Below are 17,057 nucleotides of genomic sequence, written 5' to 3'. Positions count from 1 at the left end.
TAATTCTTTGGTGAAGGTTCATTTTTTTTTTGGTGGTATATAATCCTCAGAACTTTGAGAAACATGGAAGTAAAGCAGCCAAATCCAAGTTAAAGAAGTTAATGATATCCCAAATAGCCATCATCTTGACAAGTAACCTGAAGACAAGACAGTTATGATGATTCTAATTGGCAATCACAATACTTAGCAAAGGTTTGAGGACTAGCCGTAAATGAGTCCTATGTCAAAAAGGCACACCATTTAAGGCATAGGTGAAACTGGGTAAAAGGTCACATTGTCACTTATTTGTTACACACTCTGTGATTTCAAGAGAGGAGTCTGAATAAAAGGGGCACGGGGGCCACTAAGCAAGATCTGCGCTTTGAAATTTGTTGCCCTATGAAATGATCACCCGTTCCCCTGAAGAATCATCATTTTTGATGTGCGTATGTGCTATCATTCTTCTTGAACAAAAATGCTATTTGTAAACACTGGGTGTTAGTAGCCTGATTTATACCTACAAAGCAGAGGGACCGTACTGAGTGTTGGGAAGCACAGCTATACCAACAGAGCTCAAATGTCTGTATGTGCTACAAACCCAAGCCACTTCAAAAGGAGGGCATTTCATTACTGGGTCATGCAAGTACACGTCGCTATTTCGAGGAACATCTACTTAAATGAAAAAAATAATACTTCTGGATTTCTGATATAAGTTACAGATTGAGGGTAGAGGCCGGGGTTTCAATTGTCCTCAAGAAATAGGGAGAGCTAAGCAGACAATTCTAATGAAACGTGCAGGAAATCACTCTGTAAGACTGAGTGTCAGGCCACCTGGGTGGCTCAGTGGTTGAGCATCTGTCTGCCTTCGGCTCAGGGCATGATCCCAGGGTCCTGGGATCAATTTCCGCATCGGGCTCCCCTCAGGAAGCCTGCTTCTCTCTCTGTCTGTGTCTCTGCCTCTCTCTCTGTCTCTCATGAATAAATAAAATCTTAAAAAAAAAAAGGGGGGGGATCCCTGGGTGGCGCAGCGGTTTGGCGCCTGCCTTTGGCCCGGGGCGCAATCCTGGAGACCCGGGGTTGAATCCCACGTCAGGGTCCCTGCATGGAGCCTGCTTCTCCCTCTGCCTGTGTCTCTGCCTCTCTGTCTCTCTCTCTGTGACTATCATGAATAAATAAATAAAATCTTAAAAAAAAAAAGATTGAGTGTCAAGGAAGATTATGCTATACACTTCTTTAATGTGGTTTTAGTTTTTCCAATTAAAAAAAAAATAGAAAATGGTGAGTCCAACACACTATGGTCAAATCGGTGGTCACGAGTACATTTTGCAACATCTACATAAGCTAATATTCCTTTTTTTGAAATTTAAATTCAATTAATTAACATATAACGTATTATTGGTTTCAGAGGTAGAAGCCAGAGGTTAATCAGTCTTATATAACACCCAGTGCTCACTACATCATCCAGTTACCCTATCCCTTCACCCCCACCTCCCCTCCAACAACCCTGTTTGTTTCCTATGATGAAGAGTCTCTTATGGTGTGTCTCTCTCTGATTTCGTGTTTTATTTTTTCCTCCCTTCCTCTATGATCCTGTTTTGTTTCTTAAATTCTTCATATGATAACGGTCTTTCTCTGACTTACTTTGCTTAGCATAATACCCTCTAGTTTTATCCTTGTCATTGCAAATGACAAGATTTCATTTTTTGATGCTGAATAATATTCCAGTGTGTATAAATATGTAAGGGCTCTCTCCGTAATTTGGCTATTGTGGACATTACTGTATAAACATTGGGGTGCAGGTGCCCCTCCGGATCACAACCTTTGTATCTTTGGGGCAAACACCCAGTAGTGCAATTCCTGGGTTGTAGGGTAAGCTAACGGTCCTCCTGAGGTTGGACTTCCCACATGGACTGAATTAGGAAATAAAAGTTCAAGTTCTACTTGGGGCCAGTAAAGGCAGGACCATGGTGTACATGTGCATATCGGTAGTTCCCAAGAACAGAACTCTTGCCAATACAAAGACAGGCCCTGCCTCCCGCTCTCTGAAAGTTCACTTTATGACACTTGACTTTCATGAAAGACCCACATTAGTACCTATTTTCACTAACTGGAAGAAATCTGAAGAGGAGTTTTACGTTAATGAAAAAAACTGTTACTGTATCAATGTAGTCTTTTGTAAAAGGGAAGTGGCATAACTTGAACTTTTGGAAAGTGGGGGAACACTCTTGCTTTGTCATCTAGGCTTTTGTAAGCCTACTTTCAGACAGCAGAGAAAACCTGTATTTGGGGGGGGGGGGAGGACTCCCAAAGGTGAGAGTCATTTTGTGCACTCTCACATTTAAATGCAATGGGGAATCACATCCTTGAGGACTTCTGGGGGATGGAAATACCCAAGCTTTATAAACTGGTCTTGTCCATCTCAATCTAGAAAATGGGTGTCTACAGGCCACAAGAGAACTGTATAACTAGTAAGGAGGTTATTGAAGACGTGACTAGATTTTAATGTTAAATCCACCTCTAGGGGGAAAGTAGCATATAGAACCACAGCCCTGAGCACAGGGTTTGTTGTTGGGTTTTGTTGGAGTTTTTATTTTTGAGCTGTTGCCAACATCCTCCATGTGAAATACTCTTCCCAGCACTTAGATTTCTCCACGCATCTTATTCTGCCCAAAACACCACTGTCTACTTCCCGGGCACAAAGCCGTTCTTCCATCCAGGGACCTCTTAGAGAGACTCTCTGGCCATCAATTCTCATCTCCAGCAACACTAGATCTTTGCTATACCGAACCGGGGCTTTTAAAAGCCAGCCAGTTGGCGACCTTCCCAACCATCTTTCCTAAACGGTAACAACAAGACATCTAGAACTCACTTAGATTCCCCATGATAGGCTGAACTGTAAACGTCCCAGCATAATGGGGAACGCTCAGGATCAACGTTCACGCTCACCATTGAACTAGCTGACTTCCTGAGGTGCCCAGGAGTAAAGAAAGGGAAGAACCATCACGTCACAATCAGTGCTGGGTTCTGTCGCCGGAGTGCAGGAATGAGGGAAGCTAAGTGAGGATTTCCTGAGCACCTGCTACATGCCAGCCACTCCGCAGGTGAGATGACAACCCGAGGGGGAGGTTGTAGGGTGACATTTAAAAGGTCATGGGCCCAGCTCTGTGGATATCTGGTATGGTAACAGGTTTCTCTGTGGATCACGAGCAGGTTCAAACTCACCCACACATTGCTCATCTCCATCTTCAAGGAGCCAGGCCCAGGTCACCGGTGGCAGGCTCAGTTTTTTGGTTCTCCAATACTTTCCCCTAGTCCTCAGAGGGGCTTTCATTGCACCCCTCGTTCACTCTAAAGTTTCCTACTTCCTGAGCCTCCCTACTGCCATCCCAAGGGGAGGATGTGCTTATGTCGGGGTGGGGGAGAGGCTGGCACAGTATTTAGAAACTATAGTTCTGTGCTGCCGAGCACATTTCAATGTCATCACCAGGGGAAATCGGCCAACCACAGAAGGGGAAATAGCACCCTCCCACCTCCGTGAGAGGGAAGAAAGTCTAGAGCCACAAAATCCAAAATCCCACAAACACACATTGTTCCAGCAAAACAAAACTGCCCATAGCATCTCTACTTGCCTGCCATTTAGAATATGTGAATTATTCTGCTCCACTTTTGACTATTCTAAAGGGAACCAGTGTCTATACTCACCCATGGCTGGCCTTCTAGACATGAATGTAAGTAGGGATTTTTGTCGAGAGGCTCAGAAAGTTTATATTTGTCATTTTTCATTTGGCCTGAGTTGACCCTGCTTGGGGGGAGGCTATTTTTAAACTTAAATAAATACTCCAGCACACACTTCTGCTTGATGAAGCCTCTAGGAGGTAGTGTCCTTTGTGCAAAATCAAATTGTGTTTTCAGACCTGTGTTACCTTGTTCCTAGCCAGTGAACTTATTAAGCTTTTACTGCGCGGTTAAATGGAAGCCAGAAATAAATTTTTCTAAAACAATCACCTGTCTTTCTTTGAATTCCTAAAGGCAGCCTGTGGGTTGGCCTTGGCACAAAGATCAGAAACTCTGCCTTCAGTTCTCTGTAATGCCTGCCCTTTACTTTGCAGCCTACTCACCTACCCACCGCTGCCCCGTGACCAGAACTGATACTGCTACCGCCTCATTCAAATCACGGGTCACTTTCAATTAATAGGTGAGACTTTTTAGCCATTTAACTCAGTTAAGCTTCCTACAATGTGAGTCTAGTTAAGAAAAAGTAATTAGCAAGGTTTTTCATACCTTTTTTAAAAAAAAGATTTTATTTATTTATTCATGAGAGACACAGAGAGAGAGACAGACAGACAGACAGACACAGAGACACAGGCAGAGGGAGAAGCAGGCTCCATGCAGGGAACCTGACGTGGGACTTGATCCAGGGTCTCTAGGATCATGTCCTGGGCCAAAGGCAGGTGCTAAACCACTGAGCTACCCAGGGATCCCCCTTTTTTTCATATTATGTTATTAAGAAGCCTCTTGTGTCTTAGCAGGGGTGCTAAAGTTACCCCAAAGGTATGAAAATGCCACTGTTTGCACACTCCCAGAACAATACATCTAAACAGGAACACCCTTCCAAATACATTTTCTCCATCCACTGCCCCAACTGCCAGGACCGCTTGCTGAGAATGCCCTCAGATGCCATACGCTTCAGAAAAACGTGTTTGGAAGCGCTCTAAGCACCACAGCAGCCAAGTTGCTTGGGATAAGATTAAAAAGGCAAATCTTGGGCAGCCCCAGTGGCCCAGCGGTTTAATGCCACCTTCAGCCCAGGATGTGATCCTGGAGACCCAGGATCGAGTTCCGTGTGGGGTTCCCTGCATGGAGCCTGCTTCTCCCTCTGCCTGTGTCTCTGCCTCTCTCTCTCTCTCTCTCTCTCTCTCTGTGTCTCTCATGAATAAATAAATAAAATCTTTGGGGAAAAAGAAAGGCAAATCTTTGCATATATCTTTGACCACATGCACAATTAATTTGCAGTCAGACCAGGGAAGCCCAAGCAGTGGGCAATATTGACTGGAAACGTGTGATTACAGATGGCAAGTAAATGAAGGTTAATGCTCCAAAACAAGGATTTGCAGTATTATCGACAGGTATGAAGCTGATGGATCAAACCAGAAGATTCCCCGGAAGTCCCACACGTACTTCCGGTGGACCATTCCGAGTCTTCCCAAGGATGAAAACTCGTTTTTATTTATGTCTATATTTATGAGTGACTGCAGAAACAACGAGATGGCAGCTAATACCCTTCCTCTTCATGCTCCCCTGCTACCTCCCACCGGGTTCAAGTTGGGGAGTCTAACACCCCCTCTTACAGGTGCTCTGCCACAGACCGCCAGGCTGGTGGCAGCAGTTCCACCACCTGAGCACACCTGCCCTTCCCAGGCAATGTCTCCTGCTGCTCTGCCCTGGCAGCTCCCTGCACCCATGCCTCACAGCGCTGGGGGTGGGGAGGTGCCGCTGCCCAGCTGGACATGAGCACCCCCACACGGAGCCAGCCCCAGCTGCTCCTGTCCAGCACATCATCTCACTTCGCCTTCTGGTTTTCCCCACTCTACTGGCCTTGACAAGGCCCCCGCAGCGCTCGAGGTGACCCCATGTGTGCCTGGACCGTGGGAAGGTTCTCCCCATGGAGTAGCTCATTGCCCCAGAGAGTCGCATTTTTTTTTTTTCTTTCTCCATGAAAACCCTTCAAACCTACTCTCTTGACAAATCTCAACCGGACGATGCAGGGCTCCCAACCACGGCTGCGACGCTCTAGGTGGATCCTCAGACTTCGCTCCTCTGACAGCTGAACGTTTGTGCCCTTTTCGCCCTATTCTCCCACCTGCAGCCGCGGGCAACCACCCTTCTCACTGCTTCTCTGAGTCAACCTCTCTTTGTCATCTTCACTCTGTGTTACCAATGTCATTACCCCAGAGGCAGGCAGGCTGTCTAAGTCCAATGTGAGTCTTCGTCGAAATTTAAAACCAGGCCATTTATTAAGCATTGCTTCCATAGGCTGCATATGTTACATTCAGTTTGCTTCTTTCCGAGTTCTTTTTTTTTTTCTTTTTTTTATTTATTTATTCATGACAGACACAGAGAAACAGGCCAAGACAGGCAGAGGGAGAAGCAGGCTCCCCGCTGAGCCAGAAGCCCACTATAGGACTCGATCCCAGGAATCCTGGGATCATGACCTGAGCGGAAGGCAGACACTCAACCACTGAGCCACCCATGTGCCCCTCCTTTCAGAGTTCTTAAGGGAGAATGAACCAGAGATCTTGCTTTATTTAGGGCATGAGAACAAGTTGCTCACATTGCTCTTAGTTTAAGGACAATCCTTGCCCTCTCCCAGGGAAAGAAGGAGTCCTTGGCTGCACTGCCCGCCTGCCCATAAGCTGCATGAGGGCAGCAGCCTCTCCTTCCTGGGGATTGTGCACACATTACTCGGCCGATGCTCAAGTGCTTCTGAATGGATGCCTGTCAGATAACTGCTCCGTGCCACAGAACATTAAATCCAGAGTGCCACATCCTCCATATTAGACCTTCTGGGGTACAGGACTAAACTGCTAGGGCCAGCTGCTAACCGTATATACCCCACCATGTGGATGTGTCAACTCAACCTTTCATGCAAAGGGCCAGCCAGCCAACATTTGCCTCAATGTCATTAGATCATTTGCCGTGGAACACATCCAATTTAGGGAGGCAAGATAAGGGAGACCCAAAGAACTGGTTCTGCATCTTGAAAGATATGAACCCACACTAGAGCCAAGGAGCAATAACTAACAAGTTTAAACAGTGACTCTGTTATAGACTAATTAGTTTAGTTGCCAGAGATAAATTTGAAACTAAGTTCTGATAGTCTTCAAATAAAGTCTTAAAAAGGCTATGGACTTACTGGTATAAAAAAGTTTTTTGGGGGCTCCCGGATGGCTGAGTCGATTAAGCGTCTGCCTTCAGCTCAGGTCATGATCCCGGGGTCCTGGGATCGAGCCCCACATCGGGCTCCCTGATCAGGGGAGAACCTGCTTCTACCTCTCCCTCTGCCACTCCCCCTGCTGGTGCTCTCTCACATGAATAAATAAAATCTTTCAAAAAGAAAAAAAAAAGGTTTTTGCATCCTACAATTTACTCCCTTCTCTAATATTTAAAAACAAAGCAAGTAACTTGGGTCTTCATTTAAGTACGTTGTAATCTGGCAGCGGCTATCCAAAATCCATCTTTTGACAAGTAAGCCATCTCAAGGCCTAGACGACATCTCTCACCAGTTGGAAGGATTCCCATATTCTTTTTACGACCTCCTGCAGCAGTTATAATGATTCTCATTTACACTTCGGAAGAGTCTGTTGCCTCAATCTCTTAAACTCTGGTAGGTGGGCCTATGACCCGATCACACTGAGTTTTGCCCTGACCCCATTTATGTCCAAGCTGGTGCAGGAGTAGAGGAGGAGGGGAGGCAGAAGCTCACCAGAAATCCACTTTTGCTGCTGTGGCCCAGGCTGTGACAGCTCCAGGCTCCCGGCTCCCAGCCCCAGGCCTCTCTCTCACCCCTTCCTCGACAGTGTCTGCCCCCACACCCAACCTGTGTGCAGAACCTCAGGCTCTCTTCTACCCCCTGTTCCTTTTCTTCCTTCCATTCCGTCACTACCTTCAGATCCATCTGCCTGTAATCCCCATTTGCAGAAGAAGCTGCTCCTGGGTTCAAAGGTCTAGCCACCAACTCTTCAGATTAATCTAGATAGAACCAAACTTTCCTTATTATCTTTATTCATCCTCCTCTGGCCCCTGAAAAGCCCCAGTTATAATATGTAACTTTCAACTCCTGTTAATGACAGCAGTGTAACAGACTTCTAGGTATTCCACTAACAATATGGGGATCCCTGGGTGGCTCAGCGCTTTAGCGCCCACCTTCGGCCCGGGGAATGATCCTGGAGTCCTGGGATCGAGTCCCAGGTCGGGCTCCCTGCGTGGAGCCTGCTTCTCCCTCTGCCTGTGTCTCTGCCTCTCTCTCTGTGTCTCTCATGCATAAATAAATAAAATCTTTAAAAAAAAATACGATATAATTTTGCCTCTTTGGATTCAGCTGTTTTCTTGTGTATAAAACATCAGGCCTTTACAGAAGAAGAAAACTAACATTTACTAGACACTTAGTATGGGCCAAGCCGATACTCTGCAAATATCTATGCACTCCTCTTTTTTCTTTCTTTTTTTTTTTTAAGATTTTATTTATTTATTCATGAGAGACACAGAGAGAGGCAGAGACACAGGCAGAGGGAGAATCAGGCTCCCTGCGGGGAGCCTGATGCGGGACTCGATCCCGGGTCTCCAGGATCACGCCCTGAGCCAAAGGTAGAGGCTCAACCACCGAGCCAACCAGGTGTCCCCTCAATGCAGTCCTCTTAACATCCCCACGAGGGAGGGAAGATACTGTCACTTCTGTTTTCCAGGAATCTCAAGGTCAGAAAGTCAAGGGAACTTGCCCAAAGCTGCCTGGTCTAAGCAGAGGAGCCAGGTCCAGCCTCTGCCTCTTTGGGCCCTTCTGGCTCCATCACACTCTCTCTCCTCTGTCTCTGGGCCGCAAGGTGATCTGGGCCCTCACCAGTCGCAAAGGGCTTAGGTCACTGCAGTGAAGGCCGTCTTCACCAGGGGGACACAGGGATCTAACCTCAGCCAACAGGCAGAGGCAAACAAACCTGGAAATGCACACATCACTTATGAAAGTGATTAAAGGCCACACGGATACAGAAAAACTCACTTCTATTCACAGCTCAGAGTTGTGGAGCAGGGGCCGAAAAATTCTGTGGCAGCTGGAAGGAAGTTCCTCCCTGACACACAGGAAAGGCAGCCCTCTGGGTCCCGCTGCTGCAGGCGGGTGTCAGCTGCAACCATGGATGCATGGGCACAGCCCTCTAAACAGGGTGCAGGTCAAACCAAGTTTGAAAGTTAAGAAAGACTTGTTGGATTCTGTTCCAAACTCTGGCTTTTCTGTCCCGTTACCAGCCTATGTCCTCACCACCTTTCCTACATGGGGCTATAGCACGAGCTATAGATCTCATTTATGCATTTGAGAGAGAGAGAGAGAGAGAGAGAGAGAGAGAGAGAGAGAGAGAGAGAGAGAAAGAGAGAGAGAGAATACAAGCAAGGGGAGCAGCAGGCAGAGGAAGACGGAGAAGCAGGTTCCTTACTGAGCAGGGAACCTGAGCAGAACTCGATTCTAGGACCCTGAGATCATGACCTGAGCCAAAGGCAGACACCGACTGAGCCACCCAGATGCCCCTATCACCCTGACTTTTAAAAAGAAATGTTAGAAGCTATAACTTCTCAAGAACCTCTGTGCTGCTGCTTAAAGAAGGTGTAGCTTGGGATCAGCCGGTGTGGATAGAGATGAGATGCAGCAAAACCAAAAAAGGCAGATTCCTGTCATTTTAATACCCATGTAAGGTTTATGGGAAGAGGAGGGTAAAAATATGAATGTGAAATGGGGGCAGAGGGTGTAAGATCAGGGTGTGGACTGGCAAATGGTGCTTACTTGCTTTCAAAGTAGGAACAAAACAACAATATTTTATCCTGGCAACCCATTCCTGCCACCATGCCAGATATACAGGCGCTTCATGAATACTTAATGAAGTGAATTAAGTGCTTCTTTCTGCCACAGAAGTCTGTATGACCATGCTAGCTATAGAAAAGCATCTATAGTTACCGAGCATTGGAATTCAAAGCTAGTCTTAAATTCACTATTTTAAGGGCTTTTTTAGAAATGCAAAGCAAATTTTCTATCTCATTCCTAAGACCTACAAGTTCTGAAAATCAGAGCTAAGTCCATTTCTATAAGCAAAGAGAAAAATCAGGAAGCCTCTCTACGAGGCAGTGGAATTACAGATTTTAATTTTCTTTTGGCTTAGCAGTAATTGTAAACTGTTCTACAGAGGACATGAGAGCTTATTTTTAATAAGTCTCACAATGACTTTATGCTGAGCTGGAACTTAAAAAGCACACTGTGAGTGCCTCCACAATTTCTCATACAATACAAATTAGGCATTTACAGTTACTGCTGAATTATAAATATCTTACATCTGCACTTGCCAAGTACTCTTTTCATGGTGATGGCAATGCTACTATGAGACACTGGGTCCTCCCCCAGAAGAAAAGGAATGTCAAATCTTTTAGAAAAACTGAATTCCACTCCTTCTTGGTTTGTGACCAGCTGAGGTGAAATATTAAATCACATTTACCTCCTAAATAAGGTGCAAAGCCAACTTTTCTTGGCAATAATTCAGTCATTTTATTTTTACATTTTGGCATGAATTAGACTGACATACCTTCTATATGTTTTAAGCGTTTCAAATTTATGAATTCAAAAAAAAATTCATGAATTCAAGCAACTGCCTAAAAGAAAGAACTAAAACCCTATAAATAACAAAAAGGTACTCAACAGGCCAGGGCTTTGACTGGAAGGGCACCTCTCTTCCTTGTGGCCATCAGCCTGGCAAGCAGGGCAGGATGGGGAAGAAGAAATAGTCTTTACATATGCTGAAAATTATAATGCTGAAAATCAATTCTGACTTGGGTAGACTAAAGAAAGAAACTACAAGGCAGAGAGGAGGTGAAGAGTCAGCGCACCAGTGAGAACATGGCTTCTTCACCTTTTCACCTTTTCAACACCCTACGTTTTGTACTCGAGATTCAAAAGGGAAGGAAGGCAGAGCAGAAACATTAGGAAAGAATCTTCCTGAAAGGGTCCTTAGCTTTCCCTGTGCCATCCCACCTATGAAGCCCTAATTAGAGAACACACACTCTGGTTTCATTTTCATGACGATGAGAGCATGGCCTGTAGTTTGCCCAAGTGACGTTCCAACCACAATCCTCAACAGCTCAACCTCCTGAATGCCCTTGCTTTTGTTCATGTCCTACCTGAAATTCTGTGGCCATGTTATTCTGGCAAGTTCCTAGCCTCGCCTTTTCCAGGTGAAATCTCAAAGAGCCCCTTCCCAAAGCTGAGGGATATGTTCTAAGTATCAGATATAAGATACAACACAGATGAAACCCTTCATTCTGGAACATTTGTTCGACAGCTCTCTTCTCTGCTGGAACATAAGCCTTGCTCCCGGGAGCAGGAACTCTGTGCCTGTCCTTTCCTGCCCACAGAATCCTCCGGCTTCCTGGAGCGCCTAGCACAGTGTAGAAGCCTCTGTGTGACCACAGGGAGATACCCAACCAACATGACTTCCTTGGTCCCTCCACCCTCTATTCTGACCCCTACCCTCCATTTATTACCCTATTGACAAACTTCGGTTTGTTGAGCACATTCTGGCTTACAAAGTGCCCTTGCAAGCAAATATTTGATGGTGACTGATCTGGATCAATATAGCATTCAGCTGGCAATCTGGGGACACAAAGAAAACACACGTGGCAAGCAGGCCAGCCTGTCTACTTACCGCCACCTCCACAGACTGCATGGAGAGGTCGCATGGTGGCTTCAGGGCTCTGGGTCTCGTGGCGTACCAGAAGGTGGTGATGGCTGCGAAAGCTCCAAAGCCCATGAGCGTGTTGGTCGGCAGAGTGCGAACGTACTGTCGGAAGTCAGCCAGCTCTGGCATTCGAAAATACCGGAACAGCTCGTGGGCTTGCATTGTCCTGTATTGGTGGTTCCCTAAGCTGAATTCTGTCAAAAGAGAAAAACGTCACATTCATTCCAGGAAGGCAAGCCTAGTCTCCAGAACTCCCAAAGGCTAACCATCCAACTCAATGCCTGGCTGAGCCATCAAAGCGTTAAAAACCACAGTCTAATGGTCCAGTTCTTTCTTTGGCGGTCTAATGTCATTTCTCTAAAAACACTTTAGACATTCATTTTACTTCTGTCATACTGCGTGAAGTTTCCACTCCCCACATTTAAAAAGATTTTTACTCACGAAGAAGTCCTGCCACAACATGCTTAGGTGACATCAGTTACCACTTTCGTCCCTGATACACTCAACTCTCTATCAGGACTAATGAGAAGAAAGGAGAGGAGGCACAAATCAGCCCATACCACCTAACGGCTGTCCACTCCCACTTCTGACACATCTCAGAACTAGCTCCCAATGGGTGAAAGGGACCAACCTAAATTTCAACGTGTCTCTTGCTTTCCCCATGCTCTTTGTGCACCAAAAGCATCAACACAAGTGCAGGGGGACTGTAGTTTGCTATTCTGATCAAATCATTTCCTTTACATTCCTCAAGATGGTATGGCTAAAACAGAAAAAAAAAAAGGGTACACATAAACTTGAAACCAACCACCAAATAACTAGAGAGAGGTTGCAGCATAGTATTTGAGAAAAAGCATTAAGATCCCAGATTCTAGAGCCGAATCTTATCTTCCCAGCTTATTAGCTGTAGGATTTGGGACACATTACTTCACCTCTTGTGCCTTATTTCCCTAAGTGTAAATGGAGGCTGAAAATAGTACCTATCTTGTAGGACTTTTATAATGACTAAATGATTTACACCGAGACCTTAGAAACTGCTCAATAAATGCTGGGCACCCTTATTATTTCATCTACCAAGACTCTGTAATTAGTCCTGTGTGCAGAACAGTAAGGTACAGAGCTAATTAAAAAAAAAAAAACCCACAATGTCTGACTACAGAGTTTACAAACAAAACTGAGAAGCTAAAACACACAGAAGAAAATGTGATGAACAACCTACTGTATATAAAAGCCTCAATGTGGATGTTATAGACAATTTCTATATATATCAGCATAAAAAGTGTGCAGTACAGATAATAAATAAGAATGATCCTAATGAGAAGATGATTGATAAATAAGTGCTGTAAAGAATGTTGGGCAGTAAAGGGAAGAACATGCTCTGAAATGCTTTTCTCAAAAACTGCCTGCCAATCCACCAAGTGCTAACATTTTAGCTGTAATTCAGAAGGTACTTATGAGCTACTTATCCTGTGTTCTTTTAAATATCTAAGTCACAAAGCTGAAAATAAGTTTTTTTCAAATATAGAAATCTTTACATTTTAATATACACTATTTTAAATTTTTTTAAAATGGAGTAGCAGAGTATCCATTGTTTTCACTGGCCATCAAGACTGCACTGTATTTGCTCAGCTCAAGCAATCTTGTGCTACAACAGCTCTGTGTATATATGCACACACACACACGTGCACACATACAGGACATTTCCAGGTTTTACATGACAATCAAGAAGGAACAGACAAGCAAGATTTCTTCAGGTCATAATTCTGGAGAGAAAACTCCAGTACTTACAAAACCACTCGCCATCTGCCACCAAGAGCTGACTGCTAGGTGACACACCACTGCCGAACAGAAGAGGTGGCGAGGGTGGGGGTGGGGTGGAGGCTGGAGGAGCTCAGCTGCTTACCCGACCTGCCAAGGTCTCTCAGGGTATTAGTCACATGCCGACTCCTGTGCTGCTGCCCACTGGGCTAAAGGTAACTAGCAGGCAAAATTCATACTTGACTTCCCAGGAGAAGAGAGGGTGGAGGATGGGCCAATGAGCAGCTGGGAGCAGAGTCACCCCACTGCTCCACCCATGGGCAGGGACAGGCTTCAGTGTCACTGCCAGGCCAGATCTGAAAACAGACACTGTTTTCTTTCTGCTTGGCATCCCAATAAGAAGAGACAATGGACATACTTTTAAAAACCAGCGAAATAAATGATCAGATGTTGGGTGGTTATGTCGAACCAACATGAGACAGACCAGGAAAGAAACAGATTGTCCATAGTATACTCACAGCAGATTTATTCTAGATGACCGCATAGGAATTGAACTACTCTAGTCAGTGAACATATGAGAGCACGCAGTGTGGGCAAGGCCCTGTGCCAGCCACTGGGAGGACAGTGCTGATGACCTGGTCCAGGTTCTCAATGGGCTAACCAGCTGGGGGGCGGGAGGGAAGGCACAAAACTAAGCAAGCAATGTCTGCAAGAAGTGACAAGTGTTACCAGCAGTGGGACTCAGGGACGAGGCAAGGCCTCTATGAGGAAGGCATGCATATACAGAGACTGTAAGGATAAGCAGACAAATCAAGTCCAGTCCTGTTGGCACCGAGGGGTCAGGTTTCATAAACAGTATTGTCACCCTACAAACAAGCAGCAACCTGATATGTACAATGTGCAAACCTGCCTTCTCTTCAAATCACCCCACCTTCTGGCCATCTTCATACCCACTGCACCCCAAATCTGAGGAAGACTTTCCCAACACACACACACACACACACACACACACACACACACACACACCTCTGCCCTTGTCTCTTCTCTCCCAAAAGTCCCTGAGGTCATTTCTGTAAACCTAGATCACATGAATTTGCGGGGGCTGTTCAACAGAATCCCATCCCTGTGTGAGAATTTTAAATAACTCCCCCATGAACAAATACCGTCATAAACTGGTGATTTTTCCCCTTATTTTAAGCATCACCAATAGCCAAGCTAAAGATAGCATTAGACTAAGAAAGACAAAAAGTCTATCTCCAGAGATAAGAAATAAACTAAGAAACTAAAAAAATTAAGAAAACTTGGAGAAAAGAAAAACTTCAAAAAATTACTGACTTAGTAGCACCCATGCAAGAACATTTAATCAGACACTAATGTGTAATGCTAAGGGTTTAAATCCAGCTAGGTTCTTATCTTTAGTGGGTAATGACAAGGTATAACAGTTTAATTCATGCCTCTCACTGGCAGCCAGGTGACAAGCTGCAAACCAACTTCACTGAACCAACTGGTTAATGCTGTACATAGGAAATACGATAATCCATCCAATAAAGAATTAAAACAAATCCTTCTTTTAGATCCACGAGGGACAACTCTCAAACATGAATGGAAAGCATTTTAAATCTTCTCTCTTCTATGAAACTGCTATTAAGGAAAAGGTTATTTGGGGTATTTAGAAATGGAGGCAGACTACGTTCAAAGAAAATTGGCCACAATCAATAGCCTTTCGATGCTGCAGGTGAACATAAACACGCTTTGAAACAGGCCCCCAACAGGTCTCGAAGAAGAATCAAGACTCGTACTTGCCAACCAATGATTAAAACCCAGATAGATTTTAATTCTTATTCCAGTGGTATTCTAGTTGGAATATTTTTAAAATTCTTTCAAAAGCAAATCTCCACATCGTCCTCTCAGGAAGTTTAGAGGCTGGACAAATAACAATGCTGCTGTTTGCTAAGAATATGATTCAATCGGCTTAAAGGCTTAAGCAGTCAGTATTTCTCGCTCAAGAGCACATAAGCCCACTGCAGCTACCTTCTCTGGCACATCCTTCCTCCGCCCACACCTACAAAAAAAATGAATTTGCTCTCTTAGGTCTTTTTGAATTTCCTATAAAGCTGAAGTCTAAAACCACAGAATGACGGAGAACATAACAATGGTCAGGGAAGCATGGCACATGGCCAGTGCAAAGAACCAGTGGGTAGGGTGCCTCTAAGTAGACCTGGGCAGAAATTACAGGGCCAAGTACTAGAAACTGGATTTGCATGACTGTCAGAAACAGAAATCCGGGTACTTACCTACCCAAACTTTGCAAAGTACAGCTAGCAGCACAACTCACACCGATTTAGTGTTTGGGGAAGGCTTTCACGTCCTCTACCTCATGGGAACATCGCAATACAAGATGATCATAAGGAAGCTGTGGCTGGAGATTTAAGAGCCTTCCAGGAGGTGGGTCGCAAGATGGGGACACTGACCTGGCTCTTAGGTCATGCTTTTTCCTCTAAGCGAACAATTCCTATCCTCTGCAGAGCCGCTGCTCCTCTGCACTAGAGTCGCGGGCATACCTCCTTGCACAGGGGGCTCACAAGTCCCCACCCCGGCTTAGGAATCATGAGAGAAGGTGGTTTCTAAAGGTCCTTCCAGCACTCACATTCCATGGCATGGTGAGACCTTAGCATCTGTACTCCATGTGAACGCTCCATGTCTTACATAACTGCTAGCATTTGCCCCATCATGCTAGATTCTGAACATATGGGTTCAAGGCCACCCGGACACGAAGGGTCACCTCCCAGAATTTTGTTTACACCAGGACAAAGTGGCTTGGAGCAAAAGTAACTCACAAGGGCATCATTCTCTAAGGACGCAGGCATACACACGTGCGCACACACACACACACACACACACACACACACACACAGCTCCTGTGATTCCGCAGATGTATACTTACATCAGCATTTTATGTTCTTCATATCATTTACAAACCAAAAAATGCGCGATCTGGATGTTTCTTCCCTTCTAAAGTTCCTCAAGCTCCCATTCAGCTGAATAATAGCAGTGTGATGGAATACTTCACGAGGAATGCAGCCTTCAAGCAAACCCACATAAATAGCACCCTTGCCCCGGCAGCAGCAAATGAAGAAATCCTGACATCTTTCCTTAAAAGCAGCAAGCCAAGCTGGCAAGAGGCTGCCATTCCTTGCCCCACCTCCTCCCCTTGTACAATAGGCTATTTACAGAAGGCTGAAATTCCCCCTTTGTCCTGTGCTGGCTGGGGAGAGCTCAGCCTCGGAGAGGAACAAGAGAGCGGCAGCCAGACCGTGTGCTGTTCTTTCAATGTGCCACTCCAAAACCACTGGATTCGTGCTCCCTAACCCTGGCTGGCAAATGACCTAAAACTAGATTTGCTTAAGCCATCCCCCCCTTGAACCTAAGAGCAGCCGGGCTCTCCCTCAAGCTGGGGTGCAGAGAAGCTCCACAGGGCTGTCAGAGCCCACCAGTTAGAAAGGAAAACGTAGTGTCCAAACCCTATTCTGTATGGGAACTCCTGACCATGGTCACTGCCCTCGGCCCATCTTCTCATTGTGAGCATGAGAAGGAGAAAGACCATCAGGGTAACTTCGGGATCCCACACACGGGGCGGGGGGGGGGGAATTAACTCCCCCACCACCACCCCACAACCTTGGAGCGTTTCTTCCCAACTAAGTAGAGGAAACCCTAAACCCACTTAATTTTCATTAAAGTGATTCACTGGATCGCCAATTCAATTTCCAAGAATTTGAAAGGAGAAGTGAAGCAGAGATGCTCTGCTTTCAGAAAGCAGAGTTATTGAAATATTCAAGTCAA

The 17,057-nt window shown here is 45.4% G+C and overlaps 1 protein-coding gene across 5 annotated transcripts in view; it reads right to left on the bottom strand.

Moving 5' to 3' along the window:
* ACSL1 (acyl-CoA synthetase long chain family member 1) overlaps positions 1–17,057 on the bottom strand; it is a 69,583-nt gene that overhangs the window by 35,862 nt on the left and 16,664 nt on the right. For 3 of the 5 annotated variants that reach the window (XM_055315743.1, XM_055315744.1, XM_055315741.1), the window contains one exon: positions 11,430–11,656. In XM_055315743.1, the coding sequence (XP_055171718.1) occupies positions 11,430–11,624 (195 nt within the window). In that variant the 5' untranslated portion in view covers positions 11,625–11,656. Of the gene's footprint in view, positions 1–11,429; positions 11,657–11,903; positions 11,924–13,247; positions 13,307–17,057 lie in introns of those variants that run through there. The other 2 variants (XM_055315745.1, XM_055315742.1) reach the window with 2 other exon arrangements.

The sequence above is a fragment of the Nyctereutes procyonoides genome, unplaced genomic scaffold (genome assembly GCF_905146905.1).
Source record: "Nyctereutes procyonoides isolate TBG_1078 unplaced genomic scaffold, NYPRO_anot_genome, whole genome shotgun sequence".
Taxonomy (NCBI): Eukaryota; Metazoa; Chordata; class Mammalia; order Carnivora; family Canidae; genus Nyctereutes; species Nyctereutes procyonoides.
Note: the sequence above shows the minus strand (reverse complement) of the source record. Positions and strands in the feature narration are given on the sequence as shown.